We start from the raw sequence: 23,546 nt of genomic DNA, 5'->3' as shown, positions 1-23,546 counted from the left end.
ATACCATAAAAAAAAAATATATAAATAATAATAATAAAAAAAAAATATATATATATATATATATATACAGTACCAGTCAAAAGTTTGGAAACATTACTATTTTTAATGTTTTTGAAAGAAGTCTCTTATGCTCATCAAAGCCTGCAGTTAAAAAAAACAAACAAAAAAAACAAAAAACAAAAAACAGTAATATTATGAAATATTATTACAATTTAAAATAATGGTTCTCTCTTTTAATATACTTTAAAATGTAATTTATTTTTGTGATGCAAAGCTGAATTTTCATCAGTAAGTACTCCAGTCTTTGGTGTCTTATGATCCTTCAGAAATCATTCTAATATGATGATTTATGATCAATGTTGGAAACAGTTGTGCTGCTTAATATTTTTTTTATAACCTGAGATACTTTTTTCAGGATTATTTGATGAATAAAAAGTTAAAAAGAACTGTATTTATTTAGAATAGAAATCTCTTGTAACAATATACACTACCGTTTAAAAGTTTGGGAACAATAACTATTTTTTTTTAAAGAAATTAGTACTTTAATTCAACAAGGATGCGTTAAATTGATAAAAGGTGATGGTAACGATTTATATTGTTAGAAATGTTTTTATTTTGAATAAATGCTGTATTTATGAATAAATGCTGTTAACGTTTTACTCATCAATGAATCCTGAAAAAAGTATTCCAAAAAAAAATATTAAACCGCACAACTGTTTCCATCATTGATAATAACTGAGTATCAAATCATCATATTAGAATGATTTCTGAAGGATCATAAGACACCAAAGACTGGAGTACTTGCTGATGAAAATTCAGCTTTGCATCACAAAAATAAATTACATTTTAAAGTATATTAAAAAAGAGAACCATTATTTTAAATTGTAATAATATTTCATAATATTACTGTTTTTTTTTTTTTTTTTTTTTTTTTACTGCAGGCTTGATGAGCATAAGAGGACTTCTTTCAAAAACATTAAAAATAGTAATGTTTCCAAACTTTTGACTGGCACTGTATATATATGATGGTGCTGGATAAGAAAAACAATTACACCTTCTCTGTAAAAGATCTTCGCTCAAATCGAATATCAAATCTGACACAAATCTGGATATGAACCGTTGCGATACTCAGTATGGACAGTTAATAATTTAGATCAGATTCCAATCCCTATAGAAGGTGTCTGTTCTGTGTGAACTGGCATGATCTCTTTACTTGTTCCTCCTCTCCCTCAGGACCTCCTCTCTCCTTGCATGGTCAGCATTGAGTCTTTCCCTGTATTTTTGTGTCCTCTCTTATCACCATATGACGTTTGGTACTTACCAGTTAGTTAGTTAGTTCCCTGGAAATTGGAGTTGCCATTTCTGAATGTAAGTTTTTTGATTGGTTGGCGCCTCTTGGGGAAATTGTGGTGCTACTGTAGTGCATAGGTCTGAAACGTATATTTAGTAAGTTAGTTGCTTTTCACCTTGTGAAATTTTAAGTGCCAATTTAGTTAGGTTAGTTAGGAGGTCAGTTATGCCACTGTGGCCTCCATGATGAATAGTTAGTTAGTTAGTTAGTTAGTTAGTTAGTTAGTTAGTTAGTTAGTTGTTCCCTTGTTGGAAATTGTTGTGCTAATTTAGTAAGATGGTTAGGAGGTTAATTGTGATGCCACTGTAGTCCCCATGCAAAATGTCAGTTTGTTGGTTAATTGTGCTTATTTCAGTCAGTTAGGTTGTGTTGTAAGATGATGTTGCACTAATTTAGTTGGAATATTGTGGTGCTGCTCTTTCTAAACTTTGTTACTTTTTTGTTAGCTTTGGTAATTTAGCTTGTTGCCCTTTGGGGAGTTGTGCTGCCACTGTAGTGTACATGTCTGAAATGGTAGTTCGTTTGTTGTTTGGTTAGTTGGTGCATTGTGGGGAAATAAAGCTATAATTATAAAGAGATTCTTCTTACAAAAACGCATCGCTTCGCTTCAGAAGGCCTTTATTAACTCCCTGGAGCTGTATGGATAACATTTATGATAGATGGATGCGCTGTTTTGGACTTCAAAAAATATGGTAATACCACCAATCACTCCCATTATAAAGCTTGGAAGAGCCAGCATATTTTTAATATAACTCAGATTGTTTGTTCAGCTAAAAAAAGAACGTAATATACACCTAGGATAGCTTGAGGGTGAGTAAATTATGCAATCATTTTTGGGTGAACTAACTCTGAATGAAAACCCAGTTTTTCAGAGGTCAGAACGCAAAATAAATATAGTACATTATATAAAAACGGATAAATGAATAGCAGTAAACTGGCTATTAGGCTATACCTGACTTAACATCACTCCGATCTCTCATATTATGAGAAAAGGAACAAGAGTTAGTCCACATTGTTGGGGACGGGGAGAAGTGAGCTCTGTGTATTGCTCACAATAAATCCGGCCTTTGAGAAGATGCGCTCTGGGGGCGTGGACGTGCAGTAAGTGCGGTACTAATTTAAGATTCCACACGCCACACAAACACTTGGATATATGCGCCTAATATTAGCGCACATTTATCTAGGCTTACATTAACGTTAGGGCATGCAGCTTTTTAACCTTTTTACAAACTAATTAAAATGTAGTCGACTTAAGCCTCTGCTTCTGTGTTCCCCATGTTAAAATGTTAGTTTGTTGGTTAGTTGTCCTCTTGTTAGATATTACCATGCTTTAGTTAGTTAACCACCATAGTGCCCATCTGAAACACTAGTTAGTTCATTTGTGTTTGTATGTCCCTTGTGGGAGTTATTTTTTGTACCTCTTGCAGTGCCTTACAGTGTCAGTTGTAGATGTATTTTACATGCACACTTTGCTCAAGTGACTTGTCTCACGCTCTGTCCTCCATAACAGGTTCTTACAGGCCGTTGTGAGTGTCACGTTGTAGTTTGTATTCCTCTGCTGTGTGTGTGTGTGTGTGTGTGTGTGTGTGTGTGTGTGTGTGTGTGTGTGTGTGTGTGGCTGAAATCAATGTGCTGTGAAATTGATAACTTTTTAGCTGTGGGGAGATCGAACTGTCAGAGAAAATAAAGATCAATCCTGAGATGAACCGAGATTACACCAAACATCAATGTTGTTATGAAAAAGATTCTTTACTGTCCCCAAAACATGACTTATGCTGCGTTTACACTGGCACAAAAAATTCAGATTTTTTTTTTTTACTTGCATCTGACACAGATTGGAATTGATTGCACACGTGTAAATACAAAAATCCGCACTAGATCCAATTTTTTTTCCCACATTTGTTCTGAGCCACTAAGATACCGATCCGATAAGATAAGATCCGATATCTGGACATCTGACCACGTCTAAACTCATTTATCCGTCAAGGCTTGCTAGTATGCGCTCACACTAAAACTCCTAAGCTTTTTTTTTTTTATTGAGATAGAATTAGAAACTTTTGGCTATAGGTAAGAAATTGCACAGAAATCGCTCATAGAAACTGGTTTTCAACCTCTTCCCTGTGAATTTTATAAATAAAAACCACTTCGCTACTGAAAGCAATTTTTTATATAAGGTGTTTTTCGTGGTCAGTTTGCACTGCTGTAATTTAGATTTACAGTAACTAATAATTTCCCAGAATGCATTGAAAATCTACAGTAACATACTGTACATAGGTTATACAGCAACAAACTGTTGAGAAAAACAGTATAATGCTGTGAAAACAACAGAAATAATTTAGTGTACACTATTTCTCAGCAACGAGGTGATAACTTCACTGTTTTTTAAATCAAATTCACAACTTCGCTATTACATGAGACACTGTACAGACGCAGATAATCAACACTCACAATCTCTCTCTCTCTTCAGTGATGAGTAAATGACATGTAGCCAAGAAACAAACTGTGACCTAATGAGCTTTAAAATGTTTAGTGTGTCAGACAAGTGGACTTTGGTGATTCACTATTTTATTGTCTTGTATCACATTTTATTATATTCTATTTAAACATCAGTTGCAAGGTCACATGATAAACACAATACAATAAACACAGGATATACTTTGCATATCACTTATGACGTTCACAATTGTGACGTTTACAGCATACACACAGCATGCACGTAATTTCAATAGGGGAAGTTTCTGAAATTTGGTTGAATTCAAAACTGATTCTTATTCAGGACCGGTTCTAGTTTGTGAAACCGAATGTTTTTATGTTTGGTTTCATTAACAGTCCTTGAACGTCTGTGTTCTTCCACTGATGCAGGAAGAACAACATGTTAAAACACTCAGACAGGATAACCCCACACTCTCTCTCATTAACCTTTTCAGTCGTATCCGAATCTTGGTCATTCTATGGCCATCTCTTGCCATACATGAGAGACTGTCCTTGAATTTTCTTGGCAATGTTTTTCCAGGGTAGGTTGCCAGGTCTTCACCAAACCCTACCCATTACAAGGCTTGGGACTCTTTCACACACACACACACACACACACACACACACACACACACACACACACACACACACACACACACACACACACACACACACACACACACGTGCATTCACACATATGGTCAATCTGTCTGCATGTCTTTTGGACTGTGTGGGGGTCGAACCGGGAACATTCTGTCTGTGAGGCGACAGTGCTACCCACTAAGCCACCACGCCACCCAGAACCCCACACTATACTTAATTAAATCGTTAACTAATCAGAAATGCAAAGTGGATTGACTCGAAATTGTTAAATTCCTTAAAATTCCCTGTAGTGGTCATGCTTTCCTGTTTCGTGTTCTCCTCCTTATACGCTGAAAATAACTTTAGTTGAACCTTTTGAATGAATCTCATTCAAAGCTTTTATATAAAGCAAAGTTGTAGTATATGCACATTAATTGTCTGTGATTGGCTGAATGGAGTTTTAATGTACAATCATTGCTAACGACAGTGAAAACACACTGCAGAGTGCAGACATTCAAACAAATACTGTGGTTGGTCTTTCTATGTCTACTCAGTCAATCGGACACCCTTGCCGATGGTGTTTAACAGGAACATGAACTGCCAGAATATCAGATTAGATATCAGCTGACACCTAAAGGAAGGCCAGAGGCAGAGTGAGGTGGCTGTGTTTCAGGCCTGTTAGCTCCAGCGTGTACAAGCTACAGAGATACTCTGATTTGGTTTGTTTGTTAATAGAGAGCGTGCGCTGGCCATGCAATGTCATGTCTTTGGGCATAATATGAAGACTTGGATCGAACGGAGGACTGAAAATGGCTTATATTTTGTCATCTTTGATAATTAATTTGATCAATCTTTTGTCTTGATGTGCCTAGAAACATGTCTGCTACTATTTTTTTGTTGTTGTTCACCGCCATATCAACAAAATACCCACATTCACCATTAAACATACTCAACACTGCAGACTATTTATTTGTGTAAGTGGACTAGGTGAGAGGTGCCATTTATAAACTGAAATCGCATATTCATTCATATTAGTGGAATTGTTCACCCAGAAAGCAAAATGTTGTCATCATTTACTCTTCATGCCATTCTAGCCCTATTTTTTTTTTTTTTTTCATGAAACGTTAAAAGCAGATCTTCGACGGTATGTCCAAGCTTCTGTTTTCCATCAAAGTAAAAGGTGATGAGGACAACATGAGGGTGTGCAAATGAAATCAATATGATAACATTTTTAATTTCTGGGTGAACGATTCCCTTCAAGTTCACACACATCAGAAGAGTCATAGAGTGAAAATAGACACTATAAATTGTTAATCTGATCCATGCAACTCATTTCAACCTGCTGACTTGTTACAACTCTAGTACAGGTGAGTGAGGGGACACTCATCTCTTTTTCGGTTTTGGCATATGCAGATTACGAGTCCATGATGATCAGGAGTGGAAAATCTGGGCTAGCGTTAGCCTTGGGCTGTGTCTCCCCCCCCCACCCCACCGTGAGGCGAGTGTAGTCATGCTGTTCAACACAAGAACAGAAACCGGAACGACTGATCATGTCCTTAAATATTGTCCTTCACATTTACAATCCGGTCTCGCCGAGATGGGACGTCCATGCTATCAGGCGCTCTTTTTATTTTCATAAAAACTATTTGCTGAGCTACGAAAGGCTGTGGGATGAATTTTGGATTGAATGGGTTGGATTTTGTAGTGGTTACAAACCCCATTCCCCCCTCAATCCCCAAAGAAACCTTCCATTTGACCTCCGTTAGCCACAGCCACGCTATCAGCTCTCTGTTTCCTTACCCATGTTCCTCATCAGCTCAACCGTACTGAATGACTGGCAGCCACCTCATTCTGCTGCGGCCCAGTGCCTTTGACCTATATTACATTAAGGGAATTAATTCTCTCTCTTTCTCTATCTCTCTCTCTCTCTCTCTCTCTCTCTCCTCATCTGTTTGGGTTTGTGCGGTTGTGTTATGCAGATGCTGCTCAGCCTTTTTTTTTTCTACCGTGACTCTAAATGAAAAGGCGGTTTTGGCAACATTAAATGCTGTTTAATGATGGCTTTCTCGTGAAACGAGATGAAAGTGGGGCAGGAAGGAAGAGCACGCGCACTTGGGCTGTTTTTTGTGTGTGGCGGCGGCGTAGTAGATTGGCAAAGAAATCGTAAAATCCGTTGTCGAATTCCCTTCGCTGGGAATTCCTAACTGGTTCATTCTGACGCCGCTGGGGTAATGGAGACTGAAATGCTATCAGCTATCTGCTCTGTCATGTACAGGCCTGGCTCAGTTCTCCATGACACATTCCCACTGCATGGTTTGCTGCATCTATAGCTGATGCAGTATTTTGCCTGTGATGGCAAAGCTGAATTTTCTCTGAATTTTTTGAATTTCACATGATCATTCAGAAATCATTCTAATATGCTGATTTTGCTCATTTCTAACCATTATCAGTGTTGAAAACAGTTGTGCTGCTCAATTTTTGTGGAAACTGTGATGCATTTTTTTCAGGAGTCTTTCAAAGGAAGTGTTTTTTTTTATATAGAAATGTTTTGTAACATCATAATATCTTTTACAGTCTCTTTTATTCATAAAGGACCGATTAACTTGATCAAAAGTAATATAACATAATACTGACCCCAAAACTACTATATAATAATAATAATTATTATTATTATTATTATATTTCTATTTAATTATTTATTTTAGTTACTAGTTAGTTTGTAAAAAAGCTCACATCTCATGTTGTTTAATGCCTAATAATGATAGTTGTTGTTTTTTCCTCGATTTTGCTATCAAAAGTGTGATCCTGATTCAACCCTTTTTTTACACTTATTGATTTTGTTCATGTTCTTCTTGGGTTATATAAAAAACCCTGCAACCCTTGTCTATATTATAATGTACTTTCAATTAAAAAATGATAGTGTTCTCCTCTGGTTAGTCAAGCATAACACCCTTTCTTTTGTCTCACATGTTGCTGAAATTGTTATCTTATCTCTCAGGGCATGAAGCAGCGACCCGGGGGCCCAAACTACAGCTGTAAACATATAGTCACAGATGCCTGTCAGCATGCACATTATTACTCGTTATCATGGCTTCTGTGTCAAAATGAACTGAACTGCATATTATTAGCAGTTCAAATCAATTTTATGGGCTGTGACAGCCTACTATTCTTAATTGTGATGTAAATAATATTGTAATTGCAGAGGTGATCACTCTCACAGAGGCATGATGCTACTTAATGTTTTGAATCATATTGTAGGATCATTCTGGGAACTTAGCCAGACACTTAACCTCAAGTTACTCTAGAGACAAATCCCTTCCAATTAATGGTCACCTGGTATTTGACAGATGCTTTTTATTTAAAGTGATTTACAGTGCACTAATATCAGAGAGACTTCCAATGGATCATCCTGGGGTTAAGTGCCTGCTGAAGGGCACTATGGGGTCAGTATGATTATTTTTTTTGTTGAAAGAAATTAATACATTTCTTCAGCAAGGACAAAGTAATTATAGTGTTACAAAAGATTTCAGTTTTTTAATAAATGTTTTTCTTTTTAACTTACTATTCCCCAAAGTATTGTAGAAATGTGATTTTGTACAAACGTTCAGTAAACAAAGTTAATATTACATTTAAGACACTATTTTAAACAAGTTTTAAATGAGTTTTTGCTGTTTTGGCAATGAAAAGAGTACCAAACAAATCCACAGAAGAACTGTTCTGCATTTCCGAGCAACACAGCGGTGTTTCGTCACTGAACGAATCAGCTACTTTGAACAAAATAGTTGAATAAATGATTCAATGACTTACTCATTAAGTGATTTGCTGCCACCTACTGGTGGTTTTAGTTTCATATTTAAAAGTATCATTTAATGTTCCATCATATTTCTATATTCAAATTTTTTTTTTTTTTTTTTTTTTTTTTACATTAATCTCAATATTTATGCAGTTGTAATTGTACCAATTCAGATGCAATTTCTGTGCCACCTCTGCAGTGCAAAGTCAAATTTTGTTGTTAGTGATTTCTTTTGACTGGTAACAGCTCTATGTAGAGTCTTATTAATACTACATTTCCCAGGAAGTAAATGTGGAACTTTCCGATGTTTTTTTGAGGAGTGCTGGTTTGGTCTTGGTCTAGTGTTGCTCTCAACCCCTCAAAGTCTTGGTCTCAACACACTCTGGTCTTGGTCTTGGTTTTGGTGGTCTTGACTACAACACTAATATGTATACATGCATAACTACAAACATAAAATAAAGGTTGTCCTGCAAAAATCCTGCTCTAAATGTCCAGTAACCTCTGCCTCATGTTAAGACCCACTGTAACATCTCTCCCTGGAGGGTTTTTTTTTCTGCCATTGACCTTAAATACTTTCCCAGGTAGAATTTGTGCCATGCCTGAACTCTGTGCTACAAAAAGCCTCCTACCTAGAGACTTCTTTTTATGATTTTTTTTAAGCTTTTCATAGTAAGGAGTGAATCATTCTGCAAACTGCACGACTCAATTCCTCCTCGTGTACTTCTCTGAGGCTACATGAACTTGTTCACACTGTCAGTATCAAACCTTATCAGAAGAAAAACGAGGAGCTTTTTGATGGTGACGAGAGATGAAAAAGGATTATGATATGTTAAATAATTAAGAATTACTCGATCATTTTGTTGGGAATATATTGAATATGGATGAGAGACTTTTTGCTGGCTATTTAGAATGTACATTTTGTTGGCAATATAAAATTAACAAGCGTCATGAATAATGCAATTTTTTTTCGACCACTAAGTTTTCTAAAGACAGAGCCAGTCAGCCAACTTTTGTCTTTTTTTATAAATTTTTTTATTAATTGCAGCAGCATTTCATTGTGTGCTCGTTGAAAACTCTGCTTGTGTCCCACTGTGATGTTCAAATTTAGTTTGTCTTTCATGTTTTTGGCATCCAGTATTTCTGTTCGTTATGAACCAGAAGACTAAGCGGCATAAGACACACTTGGCCCAGACCATCAACATCTGTCACTTTGTTTAAAGGTCTCTCTCTCTTTCCGCCTCTCTCACTTCCTCTAACAGTCTCTGCAAGCGTGCATTTACGAGCCGCCCGGCGCTGCGTGCTGCATGAAGTAGAAATGTTACAGCGTTTTTTGGGGGAATGTTACTCTAAATAGAGTCGTCTATGTGGAGAAGCAGCCGATCATACTGAATTAGCGCAGTCAGGCAGGAGAAGCCAGCTTTTTCTAGTCTTGCCCTGCTCCAGATCTCTCACTGTCTTTCTCCCACGGCCCTTCTCTCTCTTTCTCTTTCCCCCCATCTCTCTCTCGTTCTATCTCTCCCCCACCCCTGGTCAGTGAGCAACACTGTCTGCTGAGTCACACAAACAGAGAGGAGAAAAGCAGCGGAGAGAGTTAGTGAGGATGTGAATATGAGGGGTGCCCTGGGAAATGTAGAGGAGGTTGTTTTTTGACCCTCTTTTCTCTCTCTCTCTCTCTATTCCTTTACTTCCTCTCTTCCTCTCAGCTCTGAAATGCTGCGGTTTTCCACCTCTCTTTTGTGATTCACTCTTCAGTTTCCTAATTATGAGCTGCCTGAGGTGCCAAGCTATATCTGTTGTTAATCAATTGAACATGTCTTATTTCATTTACATTTAAAGGAAATATATATATATATATATATATATTTTTACCTACCCCCCACCACACACACATTTATAATGTTAGACAGTATCTTGCACAAAATCGTCAATTTAGTTCTGGGAATTATTTATTTATTTTTACAATTAAAGGGATAGTTCACCCCAAAATGAAAAATCTTTCCTCATATATTCTCATGTTGTTCCAAGACTGTGACTTTCTTTATTTTTGTTGGACATTTTTTTTTTTTTTTTTTTTTTGTCCAACAGTGACCTTTGACTTTCATTGTTTTTAGGAAACTCAATGGCCAAATAAAAAGCACATTAAATTATGCTTTTTAATTTTATTTTGCCAACAAAATAATGCATATTATGAATATCCAATATACTGCCAACAAAATAGAGTATATCATTTATATTCAATATATTATGCAGCCTTAATGTACGTGAAAGTAGACAACATTTTCAAATAGTTAACATCAAATTAATGTTGTAGTTTATAATGCTGTTCAGTAAGGTTTCATCAGGGTCAACTAGTCATCCAGCAACTGTGGTTAATAAAAAACAAAATTGTAACCTTTTTTTTTTAAGCTTATTTAATAATTTACTCATTTATTTTTGCTGACGTTTAAAAGTTGCTTCAATTACAGATTCAATTACTTTTAGTTTTCAGACTGTCTGCCCATAACTGTGACGCTGAAAGCAGTCGTAGTATTGGGATTCAACAACTAGATCTCTAGATGCAGAATAAAGGCCCATTCACACAAAGAAGGATAGCTGTAAAGATAACTATAGCAGTAACTATATTAGTTTCCACACCAACACACGATATCGTTCTGTTTATTCTAAGTGCGTTGCGGTTTTGTGGTCTGGCACTTTAAATGCTCGAGCTGTTTAAAGCAGGATGGATTCTGATTGGCTGTCAGTCAGCTGGAAAAAATTGTTCTGAAAGTGATTCCAACGATCTTGTTTTTCTCTGTGCTGTTAGAGCATCGAGAGTATCGTTATAGTTATGGTGTGGACTCTGCCATTCTTTTATATTTAGAATGATATCTTTATCATTATCTTCTTTGGTGTGAATGGGCCTTAAGACCGACTAATCAGTTTTGAAAATATGTGGTTTTGCAAATCAGGGTTGTCTATTTGCTGGATACTAAATGTATTGATGTCAGGGATTCCCAAACTTTTTTTTGTCAGAAGAATCTTTTTGACCTTAACTATTTACATGAAGAACCCTTTGAGTTTAAGTTAATATTTCAATAATTTAACACATTTGCGTGTTCACATTTCTCTGATGTCGGTTAATGTTCACATAACATGCATATAAACAAATACAATATTTCATCCTTTCATTCTTCATTTTTATTTATTTATTAAGTGTTAGTTTGATTATTTTTTTATTTTATATTTAATTTGTTAAATTTTTAAGATTTAATTAATTATTAGCTTTTCATCAGCTCACAAACCCCTATGGTTTCATGAACCCTATTTTGGGAAACCCTCTATCAATATCAACTCATTTGTTTCAAAAGAGCAATGAAAAGTCTGTTTTCCATGACATTTCTCCTTTAAATATTTAAAAAATATGCAGCAGTCATTGATGTAGGACTATTGTATTTTGAATTGAACACATACATAGTTTATTATTTTATGTGTGTCTGTGGGCATAAGTAAATATTCATTTCTGGATCTAATGATGTGACTGTTATTTATTCATCTGTGGTGATGAATGAGTGACACTGATGACTGCACAGCTCATGTTAGTGCTGATTAAAGGATTCGACTTAAGAACTGATCTGTGTGCTGCTTACAACTCACATCAAAGACCTCCGTCTCCTGACGCACAGTCATCAGAGAAATGAATAAAACATTGGCCTCTCTCTTATACGGCATACACGTTGTTACCCGCACACACACACACACAGCGTCACGACTTTTGACTTTTCTTTTTAACTCGTCATGTCGTTATATATTAATTTTGCACTTGTCTTTTTCACCTTAAAGCAAATTTATGATGATAAAATATATATGCCGATCAGTAGTATTGGCACTTTTTTTGCACCACCAAAAATGATTTATTTATTTTTTTGGCTTCTTAACTGAATATTTGATCACAAATGTTCTACTTTCACTCCCATTTTGGTGATTTTGTAGAAGCTTGATTAAGTCTTTCCCTTGGGCCATAGAAGTTGTATTACTTGTTCAAACAACATCCCTGTTCATTTTTATCTTTAGTGAAATACATAGGATAGAAAAACACAAGTTAATGTCTTTTCCTCTAGAAATGTGGCTGAATCCCAGGGCTCCTTGGGTAAATTCTTTGTCTTTGATTTTTGGGAGAAGAGTGGGCGTGACTTATTCATTTTAGCAAATTCTATTCCATCATGACCTTTCACACTACTGAACAATCAATTTTGCAAAGCTTCTGTTGTTTACTGTTAGTGTTAAACACAAACAATTTATTTTAGCTAATATATTTTATATTTATATTTAAATATTTTATATAATAATTTAAATTTAATGTTGATGCCTTTAAAACACCTCAAATACTTACTTGATTTCAAGGTATATATTTTTATCATAGAGCAAAAGATGCAGAGTTCTACTGGGCATAAAGTCCGTATCTCGGTGCTCTTTGGATAGTTCAACTTGAAAAAAATGTGAGGCCAAAGCACTCGAGAATGTTGAAAAAATATAAAACCTTTATTTATTCATGGGCCATGGCTATAACATTAATAACAGTCACATATGTTAATGTTATATCCATGAATAAATAAAGGCTTTTTACATTTTATTCTACATTCTTGAGTGCCTTGGCCTCATATTTTTATCAGTTCATGCATTACTTGGTAATCAAGCCCATGACCTTTGCGTTTCTAGCGCCATGCTCTACTGTTATATACATGGACCGCTTCCATGAAGCATTGCGGCTAATGTACTTGAGTCCCTCCACACACTCGCAAACTACATTAAATATTTGTATACACATTATAATTTGTATGTATATAGCAATAAATTAAGTTGATTTGTTGGTGTTATACTTATAACCATTGACTATAAATTATTAGATTTATATTATACCCTTTCTTTAAACAATTACATATTTTGCAGTGCTTCATAGAATTGTAGATAATTGCCTTGCAAAAGTGAAAATAATCAATAATAAAAAGAGAAAGTATTTAATTCAGTGGATCTTATTAAAATGTCTGAAGTTTAAAATCATTGGTTACCCGTAAGCCAATCACATAACGTTTGGTTATGGCGTGTGTTATGCGCATGCTCAGCCGCATCGAGCTTCCACTGTAAACACGTATGATGCGAAAACAAAACCATCGAGCGAAATACTGGAGTGAACATGGCTGTGAACAACTTTTGCAGATTATGTGAAGTAAATGTACGCATCCACGGTACAATCAGCATCTGCGTCACGGCTCTCAGCCCGGGCTCTGTTCGTTGATTGGCCGGCTGTTTTCAGGCCGGAGGAAAATGGAAAGCTATGATGCTGTCTCAGACTGACTACAGAAGCGAAATGAAATTGAGCGGAAGTACGAAGTCTGACGTAGTCAGGCTACTCTTGTCCCCAAATTGGGAGTAGGTGCAGAGGTGTCGTGTGCGCTGGATCATTGAAGGATCATTTCACTTTTGGTGTGAAAGGGACTTTAGATTAGTCAAAAATAGAACTATTTATTTATTTATTTATTTAATTAAATATTAAACAAGCAAGCCCAGCCCAGGTGAGAAAAAGTAACGCAAAAGTAATGCAATACATTACTTTCCAAAAAAGTAACTAAGAAACGCAATTAGTTACTTTTTTTAGGGGGTAACGCAATATTGTAAGTATTGTAAGTAACTTTCCCCAACGCTGCTCATATTTAAGTCTGTGATTTTAAAATTGTGATCTTACTGCCCACCCCTAGTGATTGGATGTCCTGGCATGTGTGCACGTGTGTTTGTGTGATTTCACGTGTTTGTGGAGGTTCCTCCATATGTGGGAGGCCTGTGGTTTAAGAGCACGGACCGTATGCGGACACTTGGGTCTAAAGTGCTTCTCTCACCCACATGTCAAACATATGTTTTATTCAAAGGCTTGATGCACCTCACACGCGCATGTGCGCGCATTCACAGATAAATTAGTAATGCCGATAGCTTTCCACTGGGACCTGGTGGGACAAGGAAGGAGTGTTATATAGAGGAAAAGTCAGTCTAATGAAGTCTCTCATACATACCCATGAAGTCTCTCTCTCCCCATCTCACCCCTCCACTAATCTGGCTCAACCTGCTCACTAATCTCTCAACTTCAGCACAATGCAGCCATAGATTTACAGTTATTCCTACCGGCTTTCCAAATCGATGTGTTGTTATTAGACGGACTCTCACCGTTGGGCTCTTACAACCTGTTGGTTCTACATTGCATCATCTCACCTCCTCTCCCCCCTCCGGTCTCTTCCTGAAGCGGGACTCCGGCTCCCTTTTGCTGGAATCTTATTGGATGCAGATCTTTGGATCTCGGCCTATGAGCGTAAAGGAAAATGCTGTCGTATTCAGAGACACCGTTTGAAGCGAAGGTAGAAGGCGGCAACTCGATGCGTGAGTTTGAAAGTGGCAGAAACAGAAAAAGGAGAGAGACAGACAGATAGGCAGACAGACATGATGCAACTAGAAGACATCTTTCTGTCTGTTGCTGGTTGAACAGGTTAACCAATGGCGTTTGGCCTGGCTGAATTATAGATCTTCATTAGAGGAATGTTTTGGATTCAATGCAAGTGAAGCTTTATCAACAATATCGAAAACATTCTGAAATGAACATTTATTCAAACCATCCATCAGTTTGTAAAATAAATTAAATGGCTTGTTTACAATAATGGGGCATGGGATTCTGTAGGTTTTAAAAGCACAAAATGTAAAGCACTAAATTTAAAATTTTTGTTAAAGCACATATTAATTCTTCTGTACAAATTTGTTATTTGGCATAATAATTTGGAATGGCATAATAGAAAAGTGTTTTCTCTCTCGCGGGGGGGCGCTTGTCTGAAGTTTAAAATCATTGGTTACCCGTAAGCCAATCACACAACGTTTGGTTATGGCGTGTGTTATGCGCATGCTCAGCCGCATCTAAATTCCACTGTAAACACATGTATGATGCGAAAACAAAACCATCGAGCGAAATACCGGAGTGAACATGGCTGTGAACGACTTTTGCAGATTATGTGAAGTAAATCTACGCATCCACGGTACAATCAGCATCTACGCTATGGCTCTCAGCCCGCCCTCTGTTCGTTGATTGGCCCGGCCGTCCGAAGGCCGCTGGAAAACTGAAAGATAGGCTGCTATCTCAGACTGACTACAGAAGCGAAATGAAATTGAGCGAAGTAGGAAGTCTGACGTAGTCAGGCTAATATACGTCACCAAAGAGAAGTTGTTTCCACTGGAAGATCAAGAGTTATGACATTTTCAGTAAACATTACTGTATACAAAATTGATGAATCTTTTGCAATAAGATCTATAACATGCATTTACTTAATAGATATGAATTTTGTGAATGTTTTTTTTCATGCCGTCTTTAACCCTTGTGCATCAATTTAAAAAAGTTACTCATAGGTCCAAAGAGGACAAAAATGTCCATGTCAAAAAACGGTCATAAAAAGTTGAAGCTTGGGAGCACAGACTTAACTTTGGTATCATTTTAAAGAATACCCTTGCCAGATTATTGCTGATGTTAAATTTTTTTTATAAGTAAATCCAAAAGAAAGTTATATAGGTTTAAGTTTATGAAAATTATTTATGAATATTATTTTATATAAAATATATATTTTATGAAACAAGTTGAACTCTAAAACGGCTAGAAAATCAAAGCCATAAATCTAAATAAGTTGTGTTCCAAATTTGAGGTTGATATCTCAAAAAATGAGCTTACAGTAAGATTTTGTTTGGGCGCAGTACCAAACTGTCCCCATTGGATCCCAGCAAAACTCCTCTGGTCACACAGTGATTGGCTTTGTTATTTGCAGTTGAGTGTTTCTCTCTCAATACTACAAACACACACATGCACACAAACACCTTTTTTTTTTTATAACACACATACCAACCACACTCTGACATCCATACCAACACACCCACACAATTATCATTGCATAATTTATCCAACTGGCTCTATAATAGCTCAAAATTCATGCAGTTAACAGTAACCAAAAAACAAAAACTTACTCATAGGTCCAAAAGGGACAAAAATGTCCAAGTCAAAAAACTCTCATAAAAATGTTATGCTTGGGAGCAAATACTTAAGTTTGGTCTCATTTTAAAGAAGACCCTTGGCAGATTGTTGTTGAAGTGAAAAAAGTGAAAAACGTGCAACCAAATTTTTTTTATAGAAGTTTAAGTTTATGAAAAATATTTATGAACATTATAATCAATATTTTATATAAAATATATATAAGTATTTTGTGTAACTAGTGCAACATTTTTTTTTCAAATGAAATGGGGGTGAAATAGTAAAATTACAATAAAAATAGACACCTGTGCCAAAATTAATGCAGTTAACATAAAAAAATAAAAAAAACTTACTCATAGGTCCAAAAGGGACAAAAATGTCCAAGTCAAAAAACTCTCATAAAAATGTTATGCTTGGGAGCAAATACATAAGTTTGGTCTCATTTTAAAGAAGACCCTTGGCAGATTGTTGTTGAAGTGAAAAAATTGAAAAAAAGTGCAACCAAAAAAATGTTATAGAAGTTTAAGTTTATGAAAAATATTTATGAACATTATAATCAATATTTTATATAAAATATATATTTTATGAAACATTTGGAACTCTAAAACTGATATAAATTCAAAGCCATAAATCTAAACAGGTTGTGTTCCGAATTTGAGGATGATATCTCAAAAAATGAGCTTTCAGTAAGATTTTGTTTGGGCGCAGTACCAGACTTTCCCCATTGGATGCCAGCAAAACTCCACTGGTGAACACAGTGATTGAATTTTCGATTTGCAGTTGAGTTTTTCTCTCTCAAATATTACAAGCACACACATGCACACAAACACATTTTTTTTTTATAACACACATACCAACCACACTTAGACATCCATACCAACAAACCCACACAATTATCGTTGCATAATTTATCCAGTTGGCTCTATAATATGCCGAAGCAGAAAACAGGAATAAAGCGAGTATTTGCTTTATAGGCCTAACCTGAAAAAATGGCACCATCTGATAAAAAATGGTAAAAATGTCAATTTTGAAGCCTTGCCAACAGAATGAAAGCCTATTAAAAAAGATTGCATCATTTTATAGTTAAACGGCACAGGGATTAAAAAAAGGCAGTTTTAATGGGTTTCAATGGGGACATTTTTGTCCTTAAGGTCCTAAGAGGAAGTATTTTGTGTAACTAGTGCAAAATAGATTTTTTAAAGAAAATGATGATGAAATAGTAAAATTCCAATAAAAATACACACCCGTGCCAAATTTTATGCAGTTAGCATTAACACAGGCAAAGTGATCCAAAAAACAAAACTGAAAAAGCCAAAAATGTCCTCAAGGATGCACAAGGGTTAACACATACATATGCTGAATGTACATTTTGAAACGGTTTCAAAATATTTCCACCAAATTGTTAATTTAATTTTGCAAATTTAAATAGCATCTTGCTATTTCCATCTATTTTTTTCATGCAACTATCCCAAAAAAATGCAGAAAAAAATGCAGATGGAAACCCAGTTGCACAGCATGTAACTTCGGCAGACTCGCGTCAACTCCTGTTGCTATTGAAGCCTGAGGTCATAGCAACATGGATATGTTTGCACCAGCTCTGCAATTCGGCACTCTAGTAAAGTCACATCACTTTTATTTATGTAGCACTTTATACAATAGATTGTCTAAAATCAAGCAGCTTTACTTATTATTAATGTGTTAAACATGAGGCGTTCGATTTTGCTTGAAGTATATGAGGGCCTTTAAGAACCCCTGTACAGTAGCGCCTTAAGAATCTGTTTTAAAACAAACAGCCAGAAACGACTTTGAGGCAAAACGTTGGTTCCTCTCTAGTACTTTTAAAGAAGATGAATAAATAAACATATAACTTGTTCTTTTGGACCTGATATTAAGGGAGGCAAAATTATTAACTCACCAGTGACAGTCAAACTAGAGCAGACATTGTGTAATGGGGATGCAGGCAAACGTGCAGTGTGGCAAGTAGCCTACGAGATTATCGTCTATCTTCCACTCAATGAAGTGTGAAAGTTCATGTTCTTTATAGTTTAAGACTTTTTCTCCATAAGCCAATAAATGCTCTGGAACGAATGGGTTTTTGTGACTGCATTGTGCAGAAATCTGTATATTTTTATTGGATGACTGTGAACTCTGATTCACCTTTATGCCAATTAAAAGCTTTAACCGTCACAATCAGAATCTGCTTTACGTGTACGTCCAGTTGAGGCTTCTTCTGCCTTTCCGCTTTGCTACCCGCAATCTAATTGATTTCTGCCGTATTAATTCAATAATTAGATGGCAATAATTAGATGGCATGAAGTAGTAAGGTTACCCCAAGGCATGAAGTAGTAAGATTTCACCCATTTGGTCAGAGGATTGAAAGTACCTCAGTCATGAAATGTAATTGTGGTTGAGGCTTTTCTGCTCTTGTGGTTTAGGATGACACTGGGTCCAGTGCTGCCTGCAGTGACCTTCATCACTTTTGGTCATGGCACTGGTATAGCAGAGTGGTTTAAGATCAGAGTTAGTAAAAAAAACATGGCAAGTTTGAACCTCAGAATTGCACACTTCACTTGAGCAAAACGCCTCTCAAACACCTTTCCTTATCACATGATTTCACCAAACCTTTCTGTTTCCATCCATCCATCCATCCATCCATCCATCCATCCATCCATCCATCCATCCATCCATCCATCCATCCATCCATCCATCCATCCATCCATCCATCCATCCATCCATCCATCCATCCATCCATCCATCCATCCATCCATCCATCCATCCATCCATCCATCCATATTTGATAGATAGATAGATAGATAGATAGATAGATAGATAGATAGATAGATAGATAGATAGATAGATAGATAGATAGATAGATAGATAGATAGATAGACTGACAGACTGACTGACCGCAGGAAGGTGGTTCCAGAGCTGTTCTTGTTGATGGGGGTTGTGTTTTATTGATAGTACAGTACATGAGCTGGGCAGTAATGTTGATCATATTCATAATGAATGTACAGATGGATATTAGCCCATGTTTTCAGTCTCTATATCGGATACACAGTACTTTCAGCACCTTTTGTTCCTGGGTCAATGGCCGCTTGTGTGTCAGATGTCTGATGACTCAGTAGGCAGTGTTACATGCAGGTGGCCAGTGTGTATGTGTGTGTGTGTGTACATGCTAGCATGATGAGCAATGCTGCCAGACGTTGAGCTGTCTTCCCATGATGCCTAACCAAGCTGCCTCTAATACAAAAACACATTTGTGTCACACCAGTTTACCATCGCAAACACGTGTGCATGCTCAAACATGCCGGGAACAACAAGCTATAAAGGCTTTGTGAATGGGAAGGGCATATTTCGGTATTTAGCATAAAAGTATAGAATTGTTCTACACTCACTAGTAGGTTTGTGAGTGTGATCTATTCTGGGCATTATTATTTTTTTTACTAAATTTATGTATTATTTAAATGTTTTAAATTAAGCAAGCCATTTGTACTAGGTTCACCTCAATATTTTTGTGTGTGATTGGCTGGTGTATAGCCTAATAGTTAAAGATCTGGACAGATCATTAAAAAATTTGCGGGTTCAAACACCAAAAGTGTTCAAACCACAATATGTGTTTTGTCATCATTAACTCACCTTGATGTAATTTAAACCCTACATTTTCTTCTGTGTAACACAAAAGGAAAGTTTCTAATGAATATCCTGGTCACTCAGTATTGTGCAAGTGGATGAGGACTGGGGCAGTCAAGCTCCAAAATTAATTAAAAAAACACACACACTATAAAACATTCAAAACTACTGTAGTCCTCAACACTTGAATGCTAAAATTCTATATTAAAAAGTCAAAATATTTTGAGCTATAATCATTAAAAAAATTATGTTTCACTTCAGAATGCTTGGAATATGGTGCACAAGTCTTTATTCAAACGTCTATTAAAATTCAATCAAGTAGGAAAAAGTCATACTGGTTTAAATGACGTGAGGGTGAATAAATGATGACAGAACTTTCACTTTTGGTTTAACTAATTATAAAGCCACTTTTTCTGCTAATGACTCTTACTTGACTTGGACAAGCAGTCAGTCTTTAATCCGCTCCATTCTGTCCACAGGCAAAGCAGGTAAATGCCGGGCCTGCTGAATGAAGGCGAGCAGAAGCACGTCGCCATCAGAGGTTCTGTCTAACTCATGATGCCGTCGTCCACGCGGAAGGGAGCAGTGAAAGACCCGGATGTGGCCAGCCTCTTTTTCAAAGATGACCCGGAAGAAGTCTTCTGCGACCTACACGAGATCGGCCATGGGAGTTTCGGAGCAGTGTACTTTGTGAGTATAGAAATGTTGAGGAAATGTCTATTTATTTATTTATTTATTTATTTATTTATTCAGCTGGATCTGTTACTAGAATAGGGGAAAATGTGATGATGATGTCAGGGTATATATTTGCATCTCAATCCATTACTCTCCCCTTTATCTACAGTGTACTTTTCAAACTCATTTTTATTATCTATTTTAAAATACTGACTTATTGTCTCTAAATTCTAGTAATATTTCTTCTCTTTTTCTAAGTTCTGTAGAAGACGAAAGGCACATAGTTGAGACGTAAGAGACCAGAATAGCGTTTAATACCTAAGCTCGATGAACCTTTCTTTTTTGTCTTATTCTCCCCTTCAGTCAGTTCTTAACTGTAGTTAAACTTGGAGCCCTTCATTTCATTTTCGAAACTGCACCACAGTGCAGCAGTTTTGTCAAATACAAGAACTGCAGCCTCATGACAAGTTCTTGTGCATTTCTTAATCTGGGAACTTATAGCATAAAGCCTTTGATTCCAAATCTGTGGCAAGACTGGAATCCGTCGTGCAAATCCCCCCCTTCTCTCTCATTCTCTCTCTTTTTCTCAAATACACTGACTCGCGTGCACACACTCACTCACTCACATGCGGACTGCCCATCTAGATGTAGGGCTGGTCTCGAGGGGAAAGAATAACTAGGAGACGCTGCTCTTAAGACAGATGTTCAGTCCGTTTAAATGCGAGGGCCAGCTGGCCCCATGTTGTACAAAAGACTAAGATTACTCATGTCTGCCATACAGACTTCTGTTGGCGATTACAATTGACAAACAATGGCATTCCTGACTTAACACACACGTTCAAAAGTTTAGGGTCAGTGAGAATTTTTTTTTTTTAAAGGATATTAATACTTTAATTCAGCAAACACATTAAATTGATCAATAGTGCCATATTTGGGGTGGAAAAAAATCAGTTTCCACAAAAATAAGCAGCAGCATAACTGTGTTTGATAGAAATAAGAAATGTTTCTTGTGCATAAAATCAGCAAATCAGAATTATTTCTGAAGGACCATGTGACACTGAAGACTGGAGTAATGATGCTGAAAATTCAGCTTTACCATTACAGGAATAAATTACATTATATTATGAAAATAGAAAAGTTTTTATTTATTAAATTTTTTATTTTGTTTAATTGTAATATTATTCCACAATATTACTGTTTTTATTTTATTTTTCAAAGATGCACAATAGGTATGTGACCATATCATTTAAGGCCAGTATTGCCTTTAAGTTTTCCACATTATTTTGATTAGAACTACAGTGCAAACGGATAATATTTTACATGCCTGGTTTAAGCAGTACTAAACAGTAAAAGCCAAAAATAGTATAAAATAAAAAAAAATGTTTTTGGTTTCCCACAGGCCCGAAACTCCTATTCCCATGAGGTGGTGGCCATTAAGAAGATGTCCTACAATGGCAAGCAGACCACTGAGGTGAGAGATGACTCTACTGTCATCAGCTCTGATAGTTTGACTCTATATTTGAATGTGTTAGTGTTTTACTCTCCATATAAAGCAGTTCTTCAATGTTAAGCAAACCTTCTCCTAATGTCCTTGACCTTGTAGATGATAAAATCAAAACATTTATTTATTCAGTAGTTTTTGGTTGCTGTTGTAACAGTGTGTTTTGCGATATTTTTTTTATGTAAGTTTCAGCTGGGTGGATGGATGGATGGATAGATGGTTATAAGAATAGACAGAAGGATGGATGGATGGATGGATGGATGGATAGATCTTGTATTGTCTTGTAGATCTAGTATTGTCTAAGTAGATTTAGTAGATATAAGATCTTGTATTGTCTTGCAGATCTAGTATTACTGGATCAAGAAGCACTTGATCCAGTAATACTAACACTTTCTCTTCTATTCTATTTAATAAAAAAAATAAAAAAATGAACATGTACTAATTAGATTAAACTGAGAAGGGTCATAGCACTTGCATATTTTTGTCCTACTGTTAGTTTAACTGCTTCTATTGTTCTAATTTGTAAGTCGCTTTGGATAAAAGCATCTGCGAAATGAATAAATGTAAATGATAGATAGATGGATAGATAGATAGATAGATGGATGGACGGACGGATGGTTATATGGGATGGATGGATAGACAAAATGATGGAAGGACGGATGGGTGGATGTTCTTTAGTTATCGGTATCGAATATCAGTAGAAGCCAAAAGTACTGATGTTTGTGTGTTTCTTTGGGTTCCCCTGTTCAGAAGTGGCAGGACATCATTAAAGAGGTGAAGTTTTTGGAACAGCTACGACACCCAAACACCATTGAATACAAAGGCTGCTACTTGAAGGACAACACAGCATGGGTATGTACTGCCATTAAGAGTGATAAAACCGTTTTCTTGGTTCACAAACACGTTGCTATTTATAAGAACTATTTTCAGCTTAGTTTACTTTAAGTTTATTCCCAGAATTACCTAACAATTAACCATGCCTGCTTTTCCCAATAATCTTGTCTGCGTTTTTCATTCAGCTTGTGATGGAGTATTGTCTCGGCTCCGCTTCAGACTTGTTAGAGGGTGGGTTCTCACTTAACTCACACTACACACACTTTCATGTATGCAAGTACAGCGTACACCCCCAGTATTCATTCACACAGAGGAACAGCAATTGTTAGAGCTGTCATGTGTTTTTTAGTCAGTGTGGAAGGCCTTTATTAACCACATCCCTGACACGTTATAAAGCCCATTGTGTTTTATTTCCAGTGTCACTACCAAACTGCCATTGCATTCATGTTTTTGTTTCTTTCAGATGTTGTCATGGCAACATGCACAGCTTTAATGATAGACTGTTGGTTTCAATTATCGCTCCATATGTGTGTGTAAAAGAAGAATTTAGAATTTCCAGTTTAACTTGCCATTGTCATTTTATGAGTAATTTAGGCTGTGTCTGATTAATTGAAGGCCGTTTTCCAATCAAGTTCTCAGTCCTTTTCTATAAGAGGATAATGTATCTAAATGTCATGTCAGT

The 23,546-nt window shown here is 36.3% G+C and overlaps 1 protein-coding gene across 3 annotated transcripts in view; it reads left to right on the top strand.

Annotated features, from left to right (window-relative positions):
• taok3a (TAO kinase 3a) overlaps positions 1 to 23,546 on the top strand; it is a 73,601-nt gene that overhangs the window by 26,221 nt on the left and 23,834 nt on the right. For all 3 annotated transcript variants that reach the window (XM_081364579.1, XM_081364580.1, XM_081364581.1), the window contains exons 2-5: positions 20,334 to 20,544; positions 21,929 to 22,000; positions 22,781 to 22,882; positions 23,050 to 23,095. In XM_081364579.1, coding sequence (XP_081220705.1) covers positions 20,410 to 20,544; positions 21,929 to 22,000; positions 22,781 to 22,882; positions 23,050 to 23,095 — 355 coding nt within the window. In that variant the 5' untranslated portion in view covers positions 20,334 to 20,409. The remainder of the gene's footprint in view (positions 1 to 20,333; positions 20,545 to 21,928; positions 22,001 to 22,780; positions 22,883 to 23,049; positions 23,096 to 23,546) is intronic.

This window comes from Scardinius erythrophthalmus (genome assembly GCF_964197995.2).
Source record: "Scardinius erythrophthalmus genome assembly, chromosome: 5".
Taxonomy (NCBI): Eukaryota; Metazoa; Chordata; class Actinopteri; order Cypriniformes; family Leuciscidae; genus Scardinius; species Scardinius erythrophthalmus.
Note: the sequence above shows the minus strand (reverse complement) of the source record. Positions and strands in the feature narration are given on the sequence as shown.